Raw genomic sequence first — 27,538 nt, 5'->3', positions numbered from 1 at the left:
AGTCACAACCGCAGTAAAAACAAATAAACAGCACGGGGGTCAGAATGTGGAGTCACGAGTGGCTTGACCCAAACACAGTACTTTAAAAGCCAAGGCTGAAAGGCTTTTGTTTGCCTGCAAGGGATGAAACCGCTTTAGCGAGCGACAGCCATTAATCGGAACTAGAATTATTGAGGGGAAAAGAGTTGACTTTAAAATAACAACCAAAAAAAAAAAAAAAAAAAAATATATATATAAATGGAAAAAAAAAAGGCGGTTAACTTCCATAGAATAGGTTGCCTACACTAGTATAAGCCAAATGTACTAGCCTTTGGCGGGTGGTGATTTTAACCGGGTCCTAACCCGAATAGCAAATGTGAGGGAGTTTAAGGTTTGTCCAGGGCATCATGGAGTCAGTTTAAACTCGAGTGCTGGTTGCTGTGGATCAGCTTTCCCCTAAATCCTACCCTGAAACAGTAGTGGTCAGAAACCACCACGTCAACACTTAAGACATCCAGATCATTGTTTGGCTCCAATGTCAGGGCTCCATCGTCCGCAGCGGAGAAACAACCAAAACCAATCTGAAAACAGCATTCTGAATTCTGGCCGCAGCAAGCCAGACATCCCCCTTCCCGACTGGTCGCTCCATCAGGAGAGCCCGATGTGGCTGAGGAGGAAGGGCACCAGGAAGAGGACATTGAAGCCCACCGTGCCGTACACGATGTAGCGGTACGGCAGCTCCACCTCCATGTGCTGCCTGGCCTTCCTCACGTCCCCACTGGGGATCCCAAACACCCGGCACACCATGGGCATGGTGACGGCCTTCATCAGGGCCCGCGTGGCCATCAGGACCAGAACGCCCAGGAAGAGCCTCAGCACAGCTAGGCCCACCAGGCCAGCGCCGAGCGGCGGCATGAAGAGGGGCAGCTGGTCAGGCGTCGGGTCCGGGAGGAGCCCCAGGAGGTGGTTGATGTGGGAGGCCAGGGCGACGCCGGCTCCGGTTCCCAGGATCTGGGCGGTGTCTCCCCGCGAGGTGCTCCAGGTGTCCAGGGTGAATGAGAAGAGGCCCAGGCCGAGGTGCAGGGAGATGATGACCAGTGGAGCGAAGCGGCAGGTCAGGTTGAAGCCGTCCACCAGGTCCAGAGCCGGCAGGAAGAACAACAGGATTAGGACGCTGTACAGGAAGCCGGCAATGACGTCCTGTTGGACAAACAAAAGAGAACAGCTCATTTATGGTGTCAGGTGTTCGCTGATGGTGTTTGCTGATGCTCTGGAGAAGGTTCAGGTCGTGGGCTCCACTTCATGTGGACAGGGATGCTTTTCTAAGGTCTGTATGACCAACACAGCCGACTCAGAAGCTCTTTCTGGCTCAAAGTTGAGATCATCAATGAAGATGGATGAAGGTGAAGCACAGCTGTCTTTGCACTGGGAAAACTTTGAATTTGACAAAGATAACAAAAGATAAATTCATTTGAAAAATAATTCTCAAATTTGCTGCATGGTTGGACAGGCCTCCAGCTGCAGGGCAGTCTGTGTAATACCAGATTCACCTTGGGGGCTGGTGAACTAACCCATGGGGTCTGTTTGTGATCAGTTGAACCAACTCTGTTGGGGTTGGTAATCTGATAGTTGCTTTCACAGGATGAGGATCTTTCAATCAGCTGGAAGGCAAACTCAAACACAAACTCAATGGCAGCAAAGCAACCAACCAGTAGTGACAGAAATAATTATGAAATAATAATGACAGAAATTAACCCGGATGCACTCCATACTATGAGTTATTTTTGATACTACTGATTTTCAGTTTCAAAGACCCTGTGAGTTTATTTTTAGGAATTCATTTGTTCCCCGTTTTGCTTGAAAGAAAGTCGGATAAATCATGACTGGATGTAAATGCAGCTGCAGTACATCGCATTGTACTGGTATTTGAGGGAGATATCGGAGCCTTTTTAAAAGTATGCGTACATGAGCAACCTTTTCAAAAATCTAAAAAAGGCAGTCATTCTAATGTAAGGATATTTTGATAAATGAACCAGCCAAAAGGACAGACCCCAGCCATAAATGCCAGGGACATTTTCAAAGAGTTCTTCAAACCGTATCTCCCACTACCACAATCAACCCTGTGACACGCCCTTGAGCAAGACATACAATCCCTACCAACTCCGCTGTTATGGAACTGCAGCGGTGCAAGACAAGGAGCTTGTAATCCTGCGATTAAGGCCTTTTGAAAAAGGCATTTGATGAAGTCAAAAAAATTTTTTTTCATTGTGGAGTTTACTTAAATTATTACCATTTTTAAATAATTGGGAAACAAAATTGAGATAGAATGAAAACACTGGACTCGTGCAGTCAAAAAATGGGTTCATGTATTTACAAAGCTGCAGCAACGGAGTTCACAATCTGGGTTTATTTGATAATACCGTTTAAATTTTGTTCATGAAGGTGAAATAAAGTTCTGGTGAATCGCTGTGAGGTGTATCATCTCGATAAAGCTTTATCTCTAGGTCACCAGAGACACAGACTTCCCTTGAGTAACAAAACACAATTATTATCAGATGAGCGCTTTTGCTGATGATGGGTTTTTATTTGTTCATTTCCCAGGGATGTCACGAAAGAAAGTTCAACGTTATGGCAGGAAACAGGAAAGTGGTCATTCCAATACGGCAGAACACTATGAGTGCTGTCAACATTCATCATCAAAGCCATTTATTTATTGGACCTGTACAGAAAACTGACAGTGACCTTCCCTGCTCCCACATATACGGTCCTGCAACTAGTTCAACTAATTCAGTTTTCTATACTTTATTATGCTGTTTATGGTTAACATGCATAGTGCTTATAAGCCAGTATCTGAGCGTCTCGACAGTAGTTATCAGTCCATAATCAGCGAGTTATTAATTCATACAGGCACCTGCAGCACAACATGTGCTGCAGGTGAAGATTCTACTTGGAGCACATGTTCTTATGCAAGGCCACATTTTACTGTCAGTTGAAGATTTGATGGTGATGTAATGGCACCACTATCAGGAAACTAGTTTGCTACTGCTTAAAGATGAATGCTTCAGCACAGTGCAGGATTAGAATTGGGGCAGACCCCAAACTTATAAATGCACAGAGCAGGATGATCGGCGACTGTTTTTACCTACGCCAATATTAAGGTCTTTTTTTCTTTTAACTAACTTACTATCAGAATGAAGACGTTATCATCAATATCTAGAGTCTGCACCTACTTTGCATTCAGGGATGTTTCTGGTGGAGCGGCATTCAGCGGGCTGACATGCCGCTCCATTATTTAACGGGGCTCAGCACGAGTTTATTTTGAATCCTTAATTTGCTCTGCGCTCCATAAGAGTTGTTGACATTGTGGATATGATTTGAATTTGATATTAAAGATAAGATAATAAATATAAAAAGGAAGTTGATTCCTTGATATTGTTGCACCAAGCACAGTTTGTTCAATGTTTGAATAAAATGTTCACACTCTTTTATTAATGTTTATTCACCTAACTTTTAACTGTATTGCTTGCAGAAAGCATAAAGGTTTGATAATGTCAAAATCCATCAGATGCTGAGCTATGCTTAAGATGATTATTCAAAAAACCTTAATAGTCCAAATTAAGTTCTAACATCAATTATAATTAATTGCAACAGACTATTTGAAATAAATAAATAAAAAAATAAAAAAAGATCAAGAACTGGATCTCAACCTTGACGTTTAGATCTTACGTCAACGTTGCCGCCATATTGGAACGGTCGTGGAGTATAAAAAAAAACTTTTATGCTACTCCAGGTTGATCATAAACCCTTGAAAATAATGAAGGGCTCACTGAACTTGATTGAGAAATCTAAACTTTAAAGTGCTTTGCGTCCAGAAAAACGGCAGCTCCCTCGTTTATTTGTATTTGTATTTGTTTAGAGGCCATTCTTGCCCATTTCAATATGGCGGCGACGTTGACAAAGGATTATTTTGGTATTGACTAATTGATTCGTATCAGTGTGGCACTGCACGAATAGAACTACAACTCCTAGTACCTCTATGTCGGCGCATATTATATACGTCGGAATTATGACGTCTTATTTTGAGGGCCAACACCAGTGCCTATTCGCGTATTGTGGGAGTTGACAGGACAAAATCAGTAACAAGGGCCGAGCACCCACCCTCACCTCCTCCCGGCGCCCACGGCGATCGCCTGTCCGTGAATTCGATTGGCCACGATTTTTTATGATATCCACATATAAACGATCGCCCAACCCTAATGGAAACTGGAATTTCAACAGTCCCCGTCAATACTCTGGCAGGAACGGAACGGATCTTCAAGATGACATTCCTTTTCCGAGCACAGAGGTTTTCAAAGGAAACCAAGCAAACTGCCAATGTGACCAACATTAGGGCAGGCGGCCGGTGGTATTCCCTTCCCGGTTATGATCATCTTATAATTCAGCCCTACATGTATACACTGGACGGTCTACGTTTAGTCTTGTCTCCTGCTCACAACCAGTCCATCTTCTCTCATCCGTATAATGTGAGGTCATGTTCCTGGATCAATTTCCAGAGAAAACTCTCGGGTAGAGACTCAGCAGACGGTGACGGATAAATGTCCAGTCACAGAATCCAAAGTATAGAGGTCAAAGCGGTGTGGAAACAAGCTAGTTATGTAAATGGATGTTTGGACAGACAGTTGGGACTGTCTGTCTCTCATATAATAAATGGCATGTTTAACCTGAGCTAGGTGTGTGCAACCATGTGTTACAACATTATGTTGCAACCGTTTGAGCCAGGCTGCAGTCGATAAGCAAAATATATCCCGCTACGGGTATTTTATCACCACTAATGCTAAACAGTAGCAACGAGAGGCTTGAAAAGCATGAACATCAAGCAACCAAACAAAAAGATCAAGAGCTGATCTCTTCCTGGAACCACCAAAGCATGCATTTATCTGGCAGCTCTCAGTTTCTGTGTCAGAGCTCTATAGGTACAAGGTTTAATGTCCACTGAGTCAACAGCAGCTTCCCGAGCAGGGGCCCATCAGAAGGTCACTGCAATATACCGGCTTATCACTTCACGTGCAGCGCGTTATCACCGCCCTGCCATAGACAGACAGGAGGGGAGTGAAAGCCAAACCATCCATCCATCTCCATCTCCATCTCCACTCACACTAGAATGGAGATTCTGGAAGGCTACAGTTGCCTTTTTGCTTAAATCAGCGAGAGGTAACCTCTGGCTTGCGGGCCTATTTCAGCCCAACACAACCAGCTGGACCAAGATCTGATATAAACTAGCATATATTTATTTCCATTCAGAAAAATGCTTGGTCGTACCACATTCAACAACAATTTGCAACACTAAATGATTAAAATTATTAATCCGGCCCAAAACAAGAAAAAGATTCCCCATTCTGTTTTAAATACAGAGAAACAGAGACAACTTTTTGCTCTGAATGTATTGCATAACAAATCATATGCTGGAATAAGATATTCTAATGCTACACAGGACAACTGGAACCTAAATTTGAAATACAATTGAAATTGCAGGTTTCTAGCCTGATGCACTCCAATCTCAACAACAATTGTGTTTTGCATCACTGCTCCTTAATGACACAACAAGATCGGCTACCAGGGCCCATTACATTGGTGGATTTTGCCGTTCGACACATAACGAGACATGCCAAGACAGACCAGCAAATTAAAACTCCCTTTCAAGGCGCAGGAGGGAAACGAGTCGACATATGATGTGAGCAGAGAGACGAGCGTTCAGACAAATTACGGCCTTAAATTCAGAACCTGTCATTGAGTACCGCTGTCCAAATGTGCTTAACATGCGAGAGTCAATGGTTCAAATGCCAACACCGGGTGGAAAAAAATTCAGGTAGATGAAGTCAATTATAAACTCTCTCTCATCTGTTCAATAAGTAGTGCTTAGCAGCCTTTGAGTCCTGAAACTAACCACCAGTTAGTTTCAGGACCTACTGAAGTCTCAATTGTATCCAGTTCAATTTTGTGGTTGTACTGGAAAGCTGAATGTGAGGCACTGAAATAATACATAACAAAACTTTCCGCATTTTACGTAACAGTACATTTATAAAGTATGTTTGCCAATAATACTGTACTACAAAACAAAAAAAAACCCAAAAGGCCACGTAGACCTTAATATGAATTAATGTACTGTATATGAAAACAACGCAATAAGTGGAAGTTCTCAGAACGGCCAGAAGATTTGAAATGGCAACATCTCAGAATCAGTGCAGTGAACAGTTAGTCTTGAAGCTCTTCCTGTAGAACAAAGAACCAGGAAATGGGTTCACTGGACGCGATGAGGACCAGAACACAGTAGGTGCCTGGCAGGGCTGGCAGACTAGACCACAAATGGATGTTCCTGGTATTAAACTCCACCCAATGAAACAAAACAATCTGATATGGCATGAATTACCTCACTCCCCAACCCACTCCCCTCTGCCCAAACTCACTCAGCCAACAACATAAGGGAAGCCATTAGTGTCTGATATCAAGTGGAGGCATTGACACCTGCAGATCAACAGCAGGTTAAGTGCTGACAGAAGGAGGTTTATTGGCTTTGACATCAACAGTTTGCCCTGCACTTTTAGTCGGAAATCCTGATACGACGGATTCATTCCTGATGTAGATGGCCTCAGTGGAGAATTCTGCAGTCTCTTTTTTTTTTTTTTTTTTTTTTAAAGCTGTTGGACCATGAATTTGGTTCCACATCCTGTACGGTTTTGACCCTTGAAGTTGATTGTAGTGATGTGGTTAACACACTGGATTAAAGTCACATTGACTTATACATTCACTAGCTAACAGACAAATAGCTAACTGGCTGCTTAATGGGCTCAGCTGACCAGAACAATAACAATGGTTGAATCCTCTGGTGGGTGGGGATGAGGAGGGTGAGGAGTTTTTGTGGTGGGGGGTAGGCCTAGGCCTGGGGGATGCCCGATGGAAAACAAGCACAACCTGATACCTTTTCATTTGCCCAAATTTCTAGCCTGGTTTCTATCAGCCTTGGATTGGCTAATGGCAGATATTGACCCTATCAGTAAATCCACCATAATTGGATCAATAAACCACATCACATCAGCTTGACCCCTAAAGGGTGTTTGGCAGGAGAAAGTCAAAGCTGTTCAAATGTCAAAAGTAAATATTAAATATTTTAAAGACGCCACATCAAATTCCTGTGAATTGAACGTGCTGCAATTCCAGGGCTGGATCCTGCAGAGGGAGGGCTGGGCCGTCCACTCAATAGAAGAGGTTTGCTCTCTAATGAGACGGTATGACAGCTAGCAGGGAGACAGACTTGGAAAGACACAAGAAAAGATTCTAATGCAGTTTCAAATCGCAGGCCAGCAGGGGGTATGGTGGTCTCTTCGGTTTCGGAGGTGGAGGTCTGATCCACTGCGCCCTCTCGGCTCGCCCACAAAAAGCCTTTTGGAAGGATCAACCACGTAGAATTAGCCGGTAGATCTGGCCAGAAATGTTGTAATGTCTAGCAAGCCAACCCCTCCTGAGTCACAGCTCTGGAGTACAACCCAAACCTATTAATCAAACCCTGTGACCCCGATACAGACGTAACCACGGTGACTGTTGCCCGGCCGACACACAGTCAAACTCCGCCAACAGCACTCAGAGAGTGTAATCATTCACCAGGAGTCACATTAACCCTGACAGAAGGGCCCCCAAACACACATACAACAATTGAATTTAAGTAGGCACTGTAAAATCAACTGACTTTTCAAAATACTAAAACTAAAACTAAAACTTTTTCGATACTGGTATCTAGGCAGCTGCAGAGGGGGGGCCCGAGGGTGCCCAAGCACCTCCTCCCTGCCCCTTGATGCCCCATGGTGCCCTTTTTATCGGGGGGGGGGGGGGGGGTTTAAGCATTAATGGGCATCGTGGTAGCCGTGGTGCCGTGCCCCCCCCCCTCCCCAAAGTGCCAAAAAGGCAAATACTGGAGGGAATACTGCCCATCGTTTTGACTGGAATACACCCAACACAAGTGATTTACCAATTTAAAGTTAAAGCATTAACACCAACATTACAACTCAACATAAGGAGCTATGGAGGGCAGGCTGTGGTCCTCCACTGAGACTAAGTACAGACCTGATCAAAGTAGAGCGCACTTTGGAGAAAGGTGGAAATTACTTTTAACTTCCAGAGATTGGCTCTAGAAACGCACTGGAGAAAGCATTACGTGGAGACGGAGAAAGACAGGACAAAACATGGAAGTCTAGACCTCTTTTTCTTAAAACACACTGGATAAACTATCGATACTTGGTGTTGTTTGTGAAAACAAACAGTGAAAATACAGCGGCAGGCACCAATACACGGGTTCCATGTTTAGCCGTGCGAGATACGAATTACAGTTTTCCAAGTTCCCATAAAACACACCATCACTTCGTAATGACACCGATTACGCATTTTCGAGTTCCCTTGGAACGTAGCATCAGTTCGTGCTGTCACTCGTCTATACATCAACGTTACTACTGAAATTACAATTTTCTGAGTTTCCTTTGAACGCAGCATGGGCTGACGTAATGACGAGGTGAGTCCTGGCCTGAGACACTAAGAATTACTACTACAAGCCGACCCTGTTGAGTACCACAATAATGTAACTGGAACTGGAACTTTAACATTAATTTGGCATTAGAATTATTATGGAAGAATTTCTCAAAACTTAACACTTTCTGTCTTTCATTCATTTAAATCGGCAAAATTTAGCAAAAAAAACTTTATTTCTTACTTTAAGCCAAATCTTGTCATTGTTATAACTTAGCTTGTTGTGTGTAAGTACATGTGCAGTCTCAGTGATGGTAGGTGACGTTGTTTCTTGTATGCGTCAATTATGAGCTATTTATGCAGGTTTATGTAGTTAGGGAGGTTTACAATAGTCGTCGAACTAACGTAATTTTAGAGGTCACTTTTTTCACAAGAGGTCACAAGTTACGGCTGTTACATGAAATACGAAAAAAACGTGGTATTTCTGTGAGTAATTACCATTGTCCAGCTTCCATTTTTCCAACAGCTCACTGGATCTTGAATGCATCACTCAGTCCTACATTCGAGTGGACTCGACTCGATGTGGTCACGAGTTTTTGTGGACTATTGTTTTCTTGTATTCTTCATTAATCCGGTAAAATAATGAAACCTTGTGACATACTGGATTAAACGACACTTCAACTGTGTTGGTAGCATACTGTATGTCACTGTTATGTTCCCCATTCTTTAAGCTGGGTTGGACATATTTTGGCGTTGAATGCATTAGACTGTTTCTATGATTTCGGTCAAATTACTAACCCTAACCGTCAAATTTGGTCAGTTTTTCACAAATTTCTGCTCTGTATGTGGATCGTTTGGATGAAACTTCTGGGTGTTTGTGACATACCGTTCAAACAAGACGTACTGTGTTTGTAGCTCCTGCCGTTCTTCTGTTTCAAATAGTTTCGATTTCAAAATTTGGAGAATTTTGCCCGACAATATCAATAGATCCCAGCAATAACAATAGGGTGCCAGCCCTGCAAGCTGGACCCCCAATAACAAGCCTGCGACTAAGGCAGTGAAAGTCACACAAGCGCTCATTTCAACCATTTTAAAATATTGAACAAGGAAGCTTTATCAGGAGAGTTTGTACCCAATAGGTCGCAGTGGGATTACCACTAGGAAATACCTATAAAATATGTATAAATGAAACCAAAGCATATTTATTAAAACTGGATCAGAGGTTCCATTTCTCCCAGTTGTTAGGCGATGCAGGTTGTGGTGTTTCTGACGCCAGAGTCTGATACAGTTTCTGTGGTTTGTGCTTCAGATAAGGTTTCAAACGGGTCAGGTATCACGTTTAACAGGCCGTCAGCCATCTTGTCTTTAGCTCGACTGGAACGAGCGAACAACAACCCAGAGAAACGGCTGGTGGCGATGTTAGCATCAGCAGTGTTTCTGTGTGTCTGAGATGGAGGTGATCAGGTGTGCAGATAATCAGATTTTATTTTATGTTTCTAGACTCAGGGTTAGGGTTAGTGTTAAACGTTACGAGAGATTGTTGGATGATGAATGATCTCTCTTATTTAATAACGTACTGCAGTTAAAAATAAAGGTAAGTACTATACATTTGGCACAGGGCTGACCTTGTAAATTCAAATTTAAGACTAATTATTGGCTTTCAAGGCCTAATATTTGTAAAACTGAATAGACTTTACAGACTTTATCAGGACCTGCAGACACCCTGGTGAGGAGTTTGTTTGTGTAAGGAGCTGTAGCGGGTTTAAAGGCACTCTATATTAGCACCATGAAGACGCCCTGTGCTCCATTTTCTGCTTGTTTTATTTGTTTGATTAACAGCTGTGTGTTTTAGCGCTGTATTTACTTCTTTGTGGTTAAATGACCCAGGTGTTTCCGCTGGAATGAATTAGGTGGATCTTATTGCATGTTACAGGGAATAACTGACTGCGTTAATTCATTTTAAAAAGTTTATTATAAATAAATTATTTTTTTCCCCATCCTTTGGTTCATTTGTAAATAGCTAAGGTTATCGCGGCCAGCACTTCCAGGTTGGGGAAAGGAGGTCGTCCGTCATTTAAATATTAACTTTTAAATAGATTTTTCTTTTTATTTTATTTTATTTTTTAGATTTATGTTAACTTTGAATTCATGGTTTAATAGGCTAATTGAAACCTGGTTGTTCAATAAATGGATTTCACACTTGTTCAACCCTATGTTCTTGAAATGAATAATAAAATGTTTTTCAGTATTTTGTCATATGGTCAAGAATATAATTATCGCAGAAATACCCTGAAACATTGCGATTTTTTTTAAGGCCACATCACCCACCGGGCCATCCCAAACAACCACCAGGAATGACCTGCGGCAGAGACCCTGGTCTTCAAGATGACCTACACAACAGCAACGCTTTGGATCCACGATTCAAGTTACTGCTACACCTGGATGGATGGAGGCTCTGAGCATTGAACAACATGTTTTATTTATCTTAAGCTGCTTACTGTGTTTTGGATAAATTTTCTTTGCATACCTGGTCATTTTATTTTACGAGCGTAAGATTTTTAAATCCAAATAATGTGACAACAAATATATTTTTGTTGTTTAAATATTTTCAGGGCCGAGCCACTGGGACCACAGATGCAGCCAACTCCGTGGAGACTCAGACAGTGGACTTGGAGCCCTCAACATCACCTCCAGGAGAAAAGAAGTCAGCCATCAATGAGCTGTTCGGAGAACCATTCATGACCCAGGAGCCAAGCGCCAAGTCTGTGGTCAAAATGGCTGAGGAGGAGGTGAACTTGTTCAGGGCAGTGGACTGCATTCCCCTGGATGCTGAGCCACTGAAATCGTTGAAAACCCATAAGCACTTATACCCTCATGGGACGGCGTTACTAGGCTGTGCCTGGATGCAGATCTGTGCTGTCTACAGAAAATGTGGAAATTTTCCTCTTTCTGAAAAAAACTTGAACATTTGGTAAAAACACATTGAGTTCCATTATACTACATAACATTTTTTATAAGGAGCTGTTTTTGTTTCATATGCTGCTAAGACGACACCCCAGAAGATGGGTCAGTTATAGCTCCATCATGCTTCAAAGTAAAGAGATATTATACTTCATGATGTTATTTTTAATAAATAAAAATAAGTAAAAATCAAGGAAATTTTTCTGGCATTCCTACTTCTTTGCTGTATCGAAAACATACCTACATCCCTACTTTAAAGAGTATGTGGGTGTATGTATTGATGCAGTCTTACCAAGATGGAGTGCATGCCCATGTAGATTCTGCTGACACACACCAGTATACACCAGGACAGAGCCAAGCTGAAGCCCAGGGTGAAGGGGTACTGGAAGAGAAAAAAAGCACACAATGTAAGAGAATGGAACATCACAAGATAACTAACTTACCCGCGGGCCACGATGGCTTGTGAAACTGAAAATGTACCATCTACAATCACTATTAAAGCTACATTCTGTGATTTTCTTCCTTGACCCATAGCGAAGGAGTATTACATCATGTCCTGCAAGTAAGGCTGTCAGCCAGTCACGATGGATGACATTTTAGTTAGAGTTCAAGAGATTATGTGTCACATACACGATTAATTGCTGTTTTTGTTAATTTTATGTTACTATGACAGTATAAGCTTATTACAGTGGAATAAAACATATCTTCCTATTGCAGAAGGGCCATCTATTGAGACTAGAAGATACCGATTCAAGTTGACAGCCCAACTGACGGAAATGCACCTAATTCACATTTTTTTGGAAATCTGAATGAATTTCTGTGGACACATGTAATTCAATCAAATTATAAAAGTATTTTACAAAATGGTCGCGGTCAGCTTAAATAATGGCGATCAATGCAATAATTGTGACAGCTCTATCTTTTAACTTCAAAATAAGTCAAATTTACTTTTGGTGATTCTTCTTTAATAATAATGTTATATTTAATGTAGAATTAGTAACATAGCAAAAGTAATTATGTGAACCTTTCAGGTGAATCCTAATAATTCTAATAAAAACACGCTAGCAGGTCTACGGGAGTGTGCTGCTGGAGCACAAACTGGATCTGATTATGTTATCGCCTGTTTTGGACTCAAATAACCTTGTATTGTATTTCAGCAATTCTGCTATTTCTTTATCAGATGTATTGTACTTGGCCGGTAGCGGAAGAGAGCCAGGGCCAAAGAGGGAGGGAGTAAAAGAATGTCTGAGAGAGGGGGAGAGCCAGCAAGAGCACAAAGGTAGAGTTTCTGGGGGAGGAGAAGACGACGACAACTAAAATGATGAATGGGAAAAATATGATGGCAGTAATTATACGGACGGAATATAGGGAGAGGGAAGCTGAGAGCAAGAAGACTGATAAAATTAAGACCGTTATCCCTCTTCCTCCAGCTTTGTGTCAAGGAAAGGATAAGGAGAGAGAGGGAGCGAGCGCTGCCAATGTTTGCACAATGGCCATCTGAGCCTTCTGTTCTCTTGACGAAGGCTCAGATGAGGGAGGAGATTAAATGTCCTCCCTCATACCCATGAGGACTTATATTCCCCTGTCTCTCTTTCATCAGATGTCGCTCGGGCCTGAAGGGGAAATGACACGCAGCAGCGCTGTTTACTGGAGTGGATGCTATACACCACACTGTGTTGTCCGGGTTCCCACTCTGAATGCAAAGGGAAATTCTCAGACTTTTCCGTGACTATAAAATGACCACATTTGTCAAATATGAACAAATATGTGCAAGGAGTCAGTGTCAACTGCCAAATGCTAAAATAAGCATTTGCACCTGTTATTTACCTGTAATTTACGTGACTGGACCTTGCTTCCAGACGCTTTACGACCCCCTCGGAAAGCCTGGTCATTACTTGAACCGCACAGTGTAGTCTGACCCTTCTATGAGTGGTAGATGCTTTATTTATCAGGAGATTCAATATTAAAAAAAACAAAACCTCCTCGAACCATGTCAGCTTTAATGATCTTCTGTGATAGTACCTGATAAGAGAGCAATACAACTTTGCATTAGCTAGAAACATATTTTGAGTTGACAACACATAACAACCAGTCATGCATCGATCTGGGTTGTTAGAATAATGTTACACAGCTACAAAACGATCCAAGAAACTCACAGTGCAGTCCACAACAGAGAGGACGCTCAAAGATTTGTAATACATAATCAGTTGTCAGCTAAAGCCATTTTTCAACTGCAGGGACTTGATGCTTGCAACGTGTTATGCACACAGGTTCCAAATACTTCCCCATTTGGGGCATTGTCAAACATCTTGTGTGGTCTGGTTGTCTCATTGTGAATTAGCATGGTATACCTCAACATGTGTTTAGAAATCCATCGATCTATGAATCTACTGATGCCACTCAATTATAACATGATTAAAATTCAGCAACCATTTTGTCAGTCTTGGCAACCAAATGCTCATGCATTGGTAGAGAACCTTCTTAAAATTTGGGGTCGGCCCTATGTTCCATTTACAAAAATCGAGCTCCCTGCTGAAGTGAGGTCCGACCTCAAGAACGTGCAATAAAAGAAGCTCACATTTCTTTATGATATCAAACTTGGAGGTAACAACTATACCATCAAACACCCACCAGACATGTGGTTTTCCAGTCACTGGACACTCTCCCCGACCGCTTGTCCACCGTGGGAAATGGGTTTTGTGCAACACAATCTGAGGCAAAGTTCAAAAACATTTCATAAGCGAGTGAAGGCCAGTAGAGTGGGAGACGTGACCGCAAAAAAAGGCTGCATTGTTGGCACGGATTATCCAGAAAGCCATGCCACCAACACCGGCATGGGAAAACCTGGCTAGGCAGTGAGGCGAGAGGGGGGGGGGGGGAGGAGAACCAGGAACTTGTTCAGCAGTATCGCTCGCTGCAGTATAAACACACTGAGCAAACCGTCCTCAGGGCCGACAGCTATGTTAGCATGTTTCTTTGGCCGCTCGCTCGTGACCACAGCACTCCCACCGCGGTGTCAACATCGGAGGCCACGTGCACGGCTCCGTGAGAAGGGTGCGTGCACTGGTCAGCTCGACTGTTGAGACTCCATGGCTCATTGTAGCAGCGTGTCCTTTCAGACAAGCCAGGAAGAAACCATCCTCAAATACAAGCAAAACAAAACTCCCACAAACACACACACACACACACACACACTACCGGAACACACAAAAACATGGGAGTGCCGGGAGAGGAGCTCAGACCTTTTACTCAAGTAAAAGTATAAATACCCACACAACATTACTCTAGTGAAAGTACCGCATGGACATTTCTATTTTACTAAAAGTATTCTCAAGTATATATTCTCAAACTGTAATGTGGATTCCAGCAGGAACAGCAAAGCAGACTTCTTGAATCAACATTTTTTCCACAGTGGGGAAACCCTGAAACACACAACTATTGGCTTTTGCCGTAGTCACATACTGCCAGAGTCCAGCTTATACTGTGGCAGGAAACCTAATCAATCAAATTATTGCCATAAGCTGATTACTGTCAGTAGTCGTCATATTAGTTTGCATGTGAAACAGCACGGTTTGCTAATGCTTATTACTGCAGCTACAAAGGTCTACTGTTAAATTTAAATGTTTAATGAGCTGGAGTACTTTGGTTCTCTTCAAGTTGAATTAAGAGTACGACCAAAGTGTTAAACAGTGGGTACATCAGAATACTTTTCATTAGTGACCAGTGGAAAAAAATTAAAAAATGTAATCACAGCCCAATAAGTTACACAAACTAGGGGGTCACCCTCATGTCATGCACATTGCATTTCACGTTGCTAGGCTGTACAAATTGCATTTAAATTCCTGTTTACAAAATTTCTCTCTGTATTAAACTGTGGTGTAGGAACACTACAGTGCAGCTCTCAGAGGAAGTCCTTCACAAAGCCTGTTTACCTCTGTGCTTTGAGCTCGGCTTCCACAGGATGAAAAGCAAAGATTCTGTGAAGGCAGCTTTACACAGTACAAAAAAATATAAAATAAAAATATCAAAAAGGGAAAATAGTATATTTGATTATTACAATAATACAAACAACTCGACAGAAGTTATCTTATAGTCTTACAAAACAGTCCACAAAGCATTGTTTAACATTGTTTCTACATATTCTTTCTATTCTATATAATTCACTGAAAAAAAGTTGCTTTATGATGGCTGCTTTATCGTAACTTCACAAAAAGCTCATACCATGTGAACAGAGCCCAACACAATGATATCTTAAAGCTCCACTGTGCTCAGACCAGCGAGCCAGGAAACTCTCAGGCCAAGCATCCTGGTGCGTTACGACCACGCCCGGCCTGGAGCCCGTGACAGCAGCTGGAAGGCTAGCCATCATCTGCTGTTAATATTTGCACATTTAAATGTTCACAAATGAGTGATGCGACTCTTCGGCACAAACAAGTTTCTCAAGAGAGACACTCCTTGTTGAATTAAAGCTTTCAGAAAAGCTGTTTTGTCTGGAAAGATTTGTACTTTTTCTGAAGAATTCTGATTTGAAGAAAGGGAAAAATTGGTTCACACATGCTGCATTATCTCAGGCTGAGAAAATAGTAAGTAAGCCCTGAGGTGAGGAAGTATTTCCTTTTACTGTAGAACCTCACACGCTCCAGAACTCCTTGCCAGGTAAGACAGTAGAGACGAGGTCAGATGAAGGGCACACTATGAGACAGCACCGCAAGGCAGGGTTTCGAGTGACGATTGTAATGTTCGTGGTCTACGGGGGGTGGGGGTGAATATCTTTTACACAGCTCAGCTATTCAACACAAGAAAAACACAAGTTGAAACATTAACATTACGGAAAGCAGTGCATTTCACTGAAATATTTGTGCCGGGAAAATAATCTGACCTGAAGGTTGTAACTGGTCCCATTGACTGACATGTAAAATATGTGATTTAAAAGTGTTACCAGCCAGCAGGGGGCTACAGTGAGTCTTACCACCTACATATACCGCTCAGCCACAACATTACAACCACCAGCCAAATTTGTTGCCCCCTTTGTTCCGCCAAAACAGCTCGGACCTGCCTAAGAATTTTTAGGTCGGTGGTAGGTGTCAAAGCAACATCCACATGAATGCCAGATCCCAAGGTTTCCCAGTAGAACATTTCCCAGAGCATCACACTGCCTCCAATGGCTTCTTCCCATAGTGTATCCTGGTGCCATCTCTTCCCCAGGTAAACGACACACACGCCATCCGCATGATGTAGAAGAAAAGGTGATTCATCAGACCTCCACCTTCTTCTATCGCTCCATGGTCCAGTTGTGATGCTCACGTGTCCATTGTAGGTGCTTTCAGGGGTGGACAGGGGTCAGCATGGACACTCCCAAACGCAGCAAGCTGCCATGCACTGTGTGTTCTACACCTTTCTATCATAGCAACATTCACTGTTTCACCACTTTGTGCTACAGTAGCTCTTCTGTGGAATCGAACCAGACGGGCTACACTTGGCTCCCCACGTGCATCAATGAGCCTTGGGCCCCATGACCCTGTACCCAGTTTACCGGTTGTCTTTGGACACTTTTGGTAGCTAGTAACCACTGCTCAGCAGGAACAGCCCACAAGACCTGTGCTTGTGGAGATGCTCTGACCCCGTCGTCCAGCATCACAATGTGCTCCTTGTCAAAGTGGCTCAGATCCTTACGCTGCTTCAGCACATCAACTTCAACAACTGACCGTTCACTTGCTGCCTAATATATCCCACACCATGACAGGAGCCAATGAGCAATGTCATTCACTTTAGCAGTCAGTGGTTTAAATGTTGTGCTTGATCGGTGTAGCTTCTTTCGCTACATGGCAGCCCTGTCTCCTGGCACTTTAGGATAAGAACATTATTGATCAATTATTTGGCTGACATTTTGTTGCAAAAGCATCACTTTTCAAAACTAACCTCCACCAAAGCAGACCTCCCAAAACTGCACGGCAATACAAAGTCTGCAATGTAAATTCCATATTATTATTACATTAAATACATCTAAAGAACATGCAATCAAACAATCTTTTTTTTACGAGGACAGCAAGGTTTGTGAGGTTGCCAGACAGTGGAATCTCCCAGTGTCACAGGGGAAGACCACTCTACACCTGCCAATGTACCCGGGTCAAGCGTCGATTATGTCACACTACACGGGTGAAGACGGCTGTCAGTCGTTCCCGAAGCTCATACTCGGGGCCAACGCTGGAAATTTGTCGGCCACGACAAAATCGGGTCAAAATTAGGCTGAAGTCATGTAGTCTGATCCCGGCATGAGGAACGTCTCCTGCTGCAAAACCCATTGGTCAGGCTTTGAAAAAGAAGCATTGAATGGGGTCAAACTTCATATCGGGTAAACTTTAACGCTTGGTTTGAGAAAGTCAGCTTCAGAATTTGGATTCTCTGTAGTAGGAATACACAGAGGTACGGGGTTCAATGCTGTGCTCACGTACTAAATTGACACAGACGTAATGTGACATGGCCTAGATGCATTGAGATCCAGCTCAAAGCAAGCATTAGAAGGTCAGGACTTGGTTGCTCCCTTATCTCCAGTTCCAGTGCAGGGAGTGACTGTGTGATAAATCAATCCAACTTCCGCACTCTGAGCTGGATTCAAACCACAAAATCCAAGCTTACCCCACGTTTCACCGTTCAAAATTGCACACTACTACATAATACTGATATATATATATATATATATATATATATATATATATATATATATATATATATTGCAGTATATTTCCCCAAAGCAACTTTGATTTCTAACAAGCTGTATCGGTTTTTGACAGCCGCACCGATTTTCCATGAATTTCTTGATGAACTGAGTTCAGCTCTGTGGTTTTGAATCAATGTAGCTGTATCTCTGATTGATATTTATTTCCCATTACCTATCATTTAATCTCTATAACCCTATAATAGACTATTCTGAGAGGGAAAGAAAGTGGAAGAAGACATCTTATTAAAGTGTAATTTGTATTGAGGAATCAAAATACTGCCAAGTGACCTGACCTTATAGGAAAAATATCATGATATAATATTGTGGCATTACATGTTACATATGTTACTGGAGTCTTGACCGATAACAGCCTTTTAGTGCTTCTGAGATAAACCTATTGATTATCTTAAAAGCTTCACTGAGACTGCCCTCCAACGAGCCTCTATCTTTGACCTTTCACCTGCTGGGAGACAGATCGCACCCTCGGGTCTCCAGAACGGGGGCTCCCGGTCCTGGTCATGGTCTAGGCCGGGAACTTAATAACATGGCCCTTGCCATCAAAGCCACCAGACTTTTCAACTCCTTAAACACTTTGGCAGGACGGCTTTTATCCAAAGTATTCTTAATGAGCTTTTTTAACTCTTCCTGCAAACTACCCCCCATTTCTTCTTTGTAAAATTTCTGTTTCACTGTGTACCTGTTTCGACCACACTGCATATTTCTGGGATTCAAAGGTCTGGGGTTAGACATCAAGTGAGGAGGGTTCAGATGCCTGTTGTTTATTTTCAGACCTGTATTCCAACCGATGTCTTTTGTTTTCATTCCCAGAACAAGTGTTGATAAGTGGCTTGGAGTCTATTCCACGGTCACACATGTATACTCAAATAGGGCTGGGTGATATAAGACTAAATATCCTCTGGCACTTTGGTTACGCTAATATCATGATATAATTCCATTCTTTTATAGCTGCATTACTTTAATGAAAACTAATGTAGAGTTAAGAGGTGTATTTCTATGTATGTTTCCACTTATTTTAGACTATCACGTAACAGCCATTAATGGATTTGATTAGTTCCTGCTTTTATGACACAATGATGTGAGTTCTAGTCATTTGTGGATGTGGGTGACAGTTGATGTAGCTGATGATGCTGAAAAGAACTCACATCAGCCACTAGAGGAAGGTGCAACTCAAATGAATCGGCTTGTGATAAACTAGCAGGATGCACTGCGGGGCTTCAACAGAAGGAAGCACGGACATGCTTTCTTCTGTGAACTATGATTTCACCATCAGCGGTCGAATGACATTGGATTTGTATTTTTGCAGTTTGGGTTTGCGTGAGAGAACGATAAACAAACGCTGACACTGTGAGACTTCCCAAACCTCCCACCTCCCTTGTAAGGAAGCAGTGAGTTGTACTTCCCTTTTTCATTCTGAACCGAAAGTCATCACACTAGGTGAGCATTGACTGATTATCTGGTTTGGGGCTTTACCTCCCAGCGGCCGTAGGTCAGGAGGAACAGGGAGAAGGGGATGGCGGTCCCCGACATGGCGTGCGTGGACGGCATGCTGTACTCCGAGTTGTAGAACATCTCCACCTTGACCACGGGAGGCGAGGCGGGTCTGGACCAGCCCAGGATGTCCTTGGTGCACTGGCCCAGGTACATGACCCACACCCACATCATGATCAACCTGCGGCCCACGAAGGCGTCCACGTTCCACATGACGAAAGGGAAGAAGGTGATGTAGAACAGCTCGTTGCCCAGCTCGGTTCCGAAGGTGAACAGGTAGTACAGGAACCGGTTCTGGATCAGGAACTCCTGCCCGGCGTCGCCTGTCAGGGAGTTCTTGCGGAGGGGCTTCACGGTGCTGCTCTGCGGTGGACCGGAGCTCTCCTCCTGGGGATCCCCGGACCCATCAGTGTCGCCCTGGACCGGGGTGGTACCACGGACACCGTCCCCGGAGAGGCTGCGGCCATTAGCCCCGGGACCGATGCTGTCGGCGGTGACCACAGTCCCGTTCTGTGGGAGGCAGCACGCGGTTGTTGTTGGGGGGACATGCCTCTGCCGAACCCCCGGAGCCGGTCCTACCTTCCCCCCATCCCCGCCTCCCATCACCGGAGGACTCTCTTCTCTGTCCCCGGCGTCGGGCTTGCGCGCCCCGTTGTCTTGAGCCCGGCTCCGATTCGGAGCGGAGTGCCGGGAGAACGTCCCCTGGACACCACACAGCTGCTGGAAGCGGGCAACGTGGTGCGGGTCCTGCAGGTAGCACAGCAGCTCGCCGAGCCGGCGCTGTTGGTTTCGAGCCATGTTTGGTTTCACTCCCGGAGCGGACCGGCACATGCGGTGCGGGTCCTGGGCGGGAGCCGGGTCGGGGCTCTCGGAGGGCGGCTAGCCCGCTAGCGTTAGCCCGCTAACCCGCGCATCACGCAGAAGTGCGGCGGGAATTCCCATTTCGCAGCCAAACAACGTCCATGAAGCGCAGCAGCGGGGTCGTCCACCGTGTCGGGCCCGGGGCCGCCTCGGGATCGGGCTCCGGAGCCGCTGCGCTCGGTTCTGCTTCCGCTGCTGCTGCCTCCCGCGGGGACGCGCGCCACTCACGGCCCGGGAGCGCGCACGCACAACCGACGTAGTCGCGATTTCTCCATCTCGGGAGCGCGCTTCCGCCGCTGCAGCCAGCGTCGACGCAACGTTTGACGTCACAATCCATATAGAAATATCCAAATAATTAGAATAATAATCATAATATCAACTATATAGATATAGATATATTAATTCATTCATTTAGAAAAAATGTTTGAGGGAGAAAACGCTTTTTAAAAATGATTAGAACCCACAAGCCACGAGCTCCGGCTCGGAGTGGCCGTGACGTCATTGACCAAATATAGACATGGACGGGGGGGGGGGGTTGCCTCCTCGTGTGCTCGTTCCATTTCCCTCGTCATCTGCTCCATCAGCTCTGCTCCATCAGCTCCGCTCCACCGGCTCCGCTCCATCGGCTCCGCTCCACCGGCTCCGCTCCACCGGCTCCGCTCCATCGGCTCCGCTCCACCGGCTCCGCTCCATCGGCTCCGCTCCATCGGCTCCGCTCCATCGGCTCCGCTCCATCGGCTCCGCTCCATCGGCTCCGCTCCATCAGCTCTGCTCCATCGTTGGTGAAGGCTGCTGCATGTTCACACAGCATGAATGAATGAACATAACTAAGTGGAGTAGCTGCACTTACTTTACCCACTTGAATTTTTGTTGTTTATAGAATTATGTAAAATGACAATTGTTTTTAATAACCCTAATAATTCACAACACACTTGAAAGCAGTATCACCTCACATACTTTATTTAATAACCAATCACTTGAAATGAAGTTTTATAATTTCAAAATAGGTCTTTTCAAATTCCAAATGCATTTTTCATTAAAATATAAATATCATCATAAAATACTGAACTTCTTGAATAGAAGCTTAAATTTAGTTTTTTTTTTTCCAATAACATGATTACTATCAAGATGCACATTTCCCGACAAAAGAAAACAGAACACTCAGATAAAGACCGTGTTTTGCAGCTCACATTTGTTCACGTTAACGGAACATGAGTCCAGACAGTAAAACAGGTTCTCTGGGCTGCGTGGCTCCTTAAAAACAATGTGCAAAAGAATCTGCACTTCATCTGACAAAAAACTTGAGCCATGTTGAGGTTTCAAGGAATGTACCATCCCACCCGTTTTTGACCATAGAATCCGTGTGGACCAGGCAAATACTTTCTTCACCACTGGAACCAAAAAAGTACAAACCATCTACCGCTGATAAAGGTGTTGATGCAGAGTCGAAAGTTACCAGACGTCACCGGCAGGGGGCAGCAAGGCTTTGCAGAATAAAGACCACCACAGCTGATCGACGATTACAAAACACACAGAGAAAAACAGCTCCCAGGTAGTGCATGTACACCCCAAATGAGCATCCTTTACAAAAAAGACAGCGCCCTCGAGAGTAGCATAGAAATTCACACATGGCGGGGAATGAAACAGAACATCTTTAGAAATCACACGAAAGCTCAAGAGTAAGAAGAGAACAGAAGCATCGAGGTTCGACATAAAAGTCCAGACCTCGAAGAGAAGCGGCGGTCTCCAATCCCTGAAGGTGCTCACAGCTTGCGTGAGCGACGATAAACGACAAGAATGCAAACAACACACACATAAAGAATCCTGCACAAGGGCTCGTGTCGGCTTGTAAAGGCAGTTGGGTTGCGTTGCGGGCCCCGTGGACCCCTGGTGCTCCGGAAGGATCCTGCAGCAGAAGTTTAGGTTCCACTGTCTCTTTGCGGTTGACCGAGCCGTCGGCAGAAAAACGTCCAACCAGCCTCCGTCCTCCTATCTTCTCGTTTTTAGTGTAAGAACGAGGGAATCCAGCGCTCCAAGGTCCGATAGAAGCCCCTGTGACCCTCTTGTCATGTCTTATCCTGGACTCCTTGAAGGTCGGCGGCTTCGTGGCCCCGCGGTCAACCTGAACACGAGCCCCTCATCCTATCCAGCCCTGTGGCGGCCATGTTTCATCAAACCCTCCCCGACGACACCCGAGGGGGATGGTGAGGGCGGGGGAGTCACCCGGTGTCCAGGTTGTAAAGAAGGAGCTGGCGTGCGCGCTCGGCGGCCATGCCGGGGCAGGAGCCCAGGCTGCACAGGCAGGGGGCTGATGGGTAATATGGCACCAGGCGGTAGTGGGGCAGCTCCTCCAGGCCGAAGGGCGGCGGGCAGCGGTCCGTCACCAGGACCTTCACCCGCTTCCGGTCTGGGCACGTCGGGCTTTGAGGGCTCCTCCTCTCCGCCGCCTCCTCTTGGTCATGGTCGTCGTTATCCTCCTCTACCTCCCCGGCCTGCCGCGCCTCCTTCTCATGGTGGATCTTCCTCAGCAGGTTGTTGATGAGTACCGAGCGCCGCAGGTAGACCTCGGGGTCGTCCAGGAACCTCAGCTTCTCCAGGGACAGTTTGAGGATGCAGCTGCGGTCCTCGCGCAGGATCAGGTGCTGAGGACGACAAAGACACAGCCGGCGACATTATATTTATTAAATGCATTCATATTTACAATATATACATTCATATATACATTATAAACATTAATATATGCAATATATACATTATATACATGAATATATACATTGATGTGGTGTGGGGGTGGTGTGGTTTAAGAAGCCACACCTGTCTTGGTTCTAGGTAATTGGGCCCAGGATCAGGGTGGCTTTACACCTGTTGCTCGTTTCAGGTAAGACAACCATCCTCAAAAACACAGGAGAGGAGCCCTTTACATGTCGTCCATCCGCTCCAGGCTTGTTCCACCTTGCCCACTCTCTACAATAAAACTGGGGTACCCTTCAATTCCATTGTCTGTGCGGATCTGCCACAATCATATACATTATTATATACATTATATTCATTATTATATACATTATTATATACATTATATTCATTATTATATACATTATATACATTATTATATACATTATATACATTATTATATACATTGATATATACATTACATACAACTGTTTGTTTGGCCTTTTGGTGATTCATTTAACCAGGGTGGCCACACTGAAATTTAATCTCAGATCCCTGGCCTAGAAAAGCGTCACAGAAAATTAAAGCATATCGATATTAAAGGTGCAGTGTGTAGAACATACGGTATAGACTTGGCAACCATGAAAAATAATATTCATAACTAGGTTTTAATTAGTGTATAATCCCATGAAAATAAAAATCGTTGTGTTGGCGTTACCTTAGTATGAGCAGTTTATATCTACATAGGGAGCGGGTACGCTTCACAGAGGCCGCCATGTTACACCGCCATGTTTCTTCTACAGTAGCCCAGAAGGGACAAACCAAACAGTGGATCTAGAGGGCCTTTCCTGTTTTCGGTTCGGGTTTTGCAGCCGCCATTCAGTTGTTTGCAATCTGCAGCCTCACCACTAGATGGCACTAAATTCTGAACACTGCACCTTTAAATATCCAAAATGTAGGTAGTAGTACAGGTACTCCTCACTTAACAACCGAGTTCCCTTCCTACAACCAGGTTGTAAACTAATTGGTCAATAAGCGAGGACCCGTGTTAGTTCACGGCAAGGGGGCGTGGCTTGTATATATAGTATATATAGTGTATATAGTGTATATAGTATATATAGTATATACAGTATATATAGTATACATAGTGTATATAGTATACATAGTGTATATAGTATATATAGTATATATAGTGTATATAGTATATATAGTGTATATAGTGTATATAGTATATATAGTGTATATAGTCTATACAGTATATATAGTATATATACTGTATATAGTATACATAGTGTATATAGTATATATAGTATATATAGTGTATATAGTATATATTATTTATACAATGTATATCTTATATATAGTGTACAAAGTGTATATAATATATATAGTGTATATAGTATATATTGTGTATATAGTCAATATAGTGTATATCGTATATATAGTATATATAGTATATATACTGTATGTATTTATTTACCGTGTTATTTCACGGTAAGGGGGTGTGGCTGGTATATATAGTGTATATGGTATATATAGTGTATATTGCATATATAATATATATATAGTGTATATAGAATATATAGTGTACATAGTGTATATAGTTTATATAGTGTACAGTATATAGTGTATATAGTATATAAAGTGTATATAGCATATATAGTGTACATAGTGTATATAGTGTATAGAGTATATATGTATAATGTATATAGTGTATAAAGTATATATAATGTATATAGTGTATAAAGTATATATCATATATAGTGTATATAGTGTAGTGTATATAGTGTATAAAGTATATATAATATATATAGTGTATAAAGTATATATCATATATAGTATATATAGTGTATAAAGTATATATAATATATATAGTGTATAAAGTATATATCATATATAGTGTATATAGTGTATGTAGTGTATATAGTATATATGTATAGTGTATATAGTGTATAAAGTATATATAATATATATAGTGTATAAAGTATATATGATCATCCACCACAGGTCATGGAATCTGTGATAAAGTATCTGAAATGGAAATAAAATGCTCCGGTTTTGGCCTTGCAGTCTGCAACCTCCTCATGTGCTGCTTTGCTAAACTTCACCCTAACCCTAACCCCAACCCTAACCTTAACCTTAACCCTAACCTTAACCCTAACCTTAACCCTAACGCTAACCCTAACCTTAACCCTAACCTTAACCCTAACCCTAACCCTAACCCTAACCCTAACCTTAACCCTAACCTTAACCTTAACCTTAACCTTAACCCTAACCTTAACCCTAACCCTAACCCTAACCCTAACCCTAACCCTAACCCTAACCTTAACCCTAACGCTAACCTTAACCCTAACCTTAACCCTAACCCTAACCCTAACCTTAACCCTAACCTTAACCCTGACGCTAACCCTAACCCTAACCTTAACCTTAACCTTAACCTTAACCTTAACCCTAACCTTAACCCTAACCCTAACCCTAACCCTAACCTTAACCCTAACCCTAACCTTAACCCTAACCCTAACCCTCACCCTAACCCTAACCCTAACCTTAACCTTAACCCTAACCTTAACCCTAACCCTAACCTTAACCCTAACCCTAACCTTAACCCTAACCCTAACCTTAACCCTAACCTTAACCCTAACCCTAACGTTAACCCTAACCCTAACCTTAACCCTAACCTTAACCCTAACCCTAACCTTAACCCTAACCCTAACCTTAACCCTAACCCTAACCCTAACCTTAACCTTAACCCTAACCTTAACCCTAACCCTAACCTTAACCCTAACCCTAACCTTAACCCTAACCCTAACCCTAACCCTAACCTTAACCTTAACCTTAACCCTAACCCTAACCTTAACCCTAACCCTAACCCTAACCTTAACCTTAACCCTAACCCTAACCTTAACCCTAACCCTAACCCTAACCCTAACCCTAACCTTAACCCTAACCTTAACCCTAACCCTAACCTTAACCCTAACCCTAACCCTAACCTTAACCCTAACCTTAACCCTAACCCTAACCTTAACACTAACCCTAACCTTAACCCTAACCCTAACCCTAACCTTAACCCTAACCCTAACCCTAACCCTAACCCTAACCTTAACCTTAACCCTAACCCTAACCCTAACCCTAACCCTAACCCTAACCTTAACCTTAACCCTAACCCTAACCTTAACCCTAACCTTAACCCTAACCCTAACCCTAACCCTAACCCTAACCCTAACCCTAACCCTAACCCTTAACCCTAACCTTAACCCTAACCCTAACCTTAACCCTAACCCTAACCCTAACCTTAACCCTAACCTTAACCCTAACCCTAACCTTAACCCTAACCCTAACCTTAACCCTAACCCTAACCCTAACCCTAACCCTAACCTTAACCTTAACCCTAACCCTAACCTTAACCCTAACCCTAACCCTAACCCTAACCCTAACCTTAACCCTAACCTTAACCCTAACCCTAACCTTAACCCTAACCCTAACCCTAACCTTAACCTTAACCCTAACCTTAACCCTAACCCTAACCTTAACCCTAACCCTAACCTTAACCCTAACCCTAACCCTAACCTTAACCCTAACCCTAACCCTAACCCTAACCCTAACCTTAACCTTAACCCTAACCCTAACCTTAACCCTAACCTTAACCCTAACCCTAACCTTAACCTTAACCCTAACCCTAACCTTAACCCTAACCTTAACCCTAACCCTAACCTTAACCTTAACCCTAACCCTAACCTTAACCCTAACCCTAACCCTAACCCTAACCCTAACCCTAACCCTAACCCTAAACCCTAACCCTAACCCTAACCCTAACCCTAACCCAACCCTAACCTTAACCTTAACCCTAACCTTAACCCTAACCTTAACCCTAACGCTAACCCTAACCTTAACCCTAACCCTAACCCTAACCCTAACCTTAACCTTAACCTTAACCCTAACCTTAACCCTAACCCTAACCCTAACCCTAACCCTAACCCTAACCTTAACCCTAACGCTAACCTTAACCCTAACCTTAACCCTAACCCTAACCCTAACCTTAACCCTAACCTTAACCCTGACGCTAACCCTAACCCTAACCTTAACCTTAACCTTAACCCTAACCTTAACCCTAACCCTAACCCTAACCCTAACCTTAACCCTAACCCTAACCTTAACCCTAACCCTAACCCTCACCCTAACCCTCACCCTAACCTTAACCTTAACCCTAACCTTAACCCTAACCCTAACCTTAACCCTAACCCTAACCTTAACCCTAACCTTAACCCTAACCCTAACCTTAACCCTAACCCTAACCTTAACCCTAACCTTAACCCTAACCCTAACCTTAAC

At 43.4% G+C, this 27,538-nt stretch overlaps 1 protein-coding gene across 1 annotated transcript; it reads right to left on the bottom strand.

The window, feature by feature from the left end:
• Window positions 1-375: 375 nt before the first annotated feature.
• On the bottom strand, window positions 376-19,906 carry sgpp1b (sphingosine-1-phosphate phosphatase 1b). The gene is made up of 3 exons (XM_080012612.1): window positions 19,661-19,906; window positions 11,744-11,833; window positions 376-1,179 (listed from the first exon to the last, which is right to left on the bottom strand). Exons 1-3 carry the CDS (start codon window positions 19,889-19,891, stop codon window positions 628-630), a joined length of 873 nt encoding a protein of 290 aa, XP_079868738.1. The 5' UTR covers window positions 19,892-19,906; the 3' UTR covers window positions 376-627.
• Between the last annotated feature and the right edge of the window lie 7,632 nt (window positions 19,907-27,538).

Source organism: Zeus faber (genome assembly GCF_960531495.2).
Source record: "Zeus faber genome assembly, chromosome: 13".
Taxonomy (NCBI): domain Eukaryota; kingdom Metazoa; phylum Chordata; class Actinopteri; order Zeiformes; family Zeidae; genus Zeus; species Zeus faber.
The sequence above is the reverse complement of the archived record's forward strand: the minus strand, read 5'-3'. Positions and strand labels throughout refer to the sequence as shown.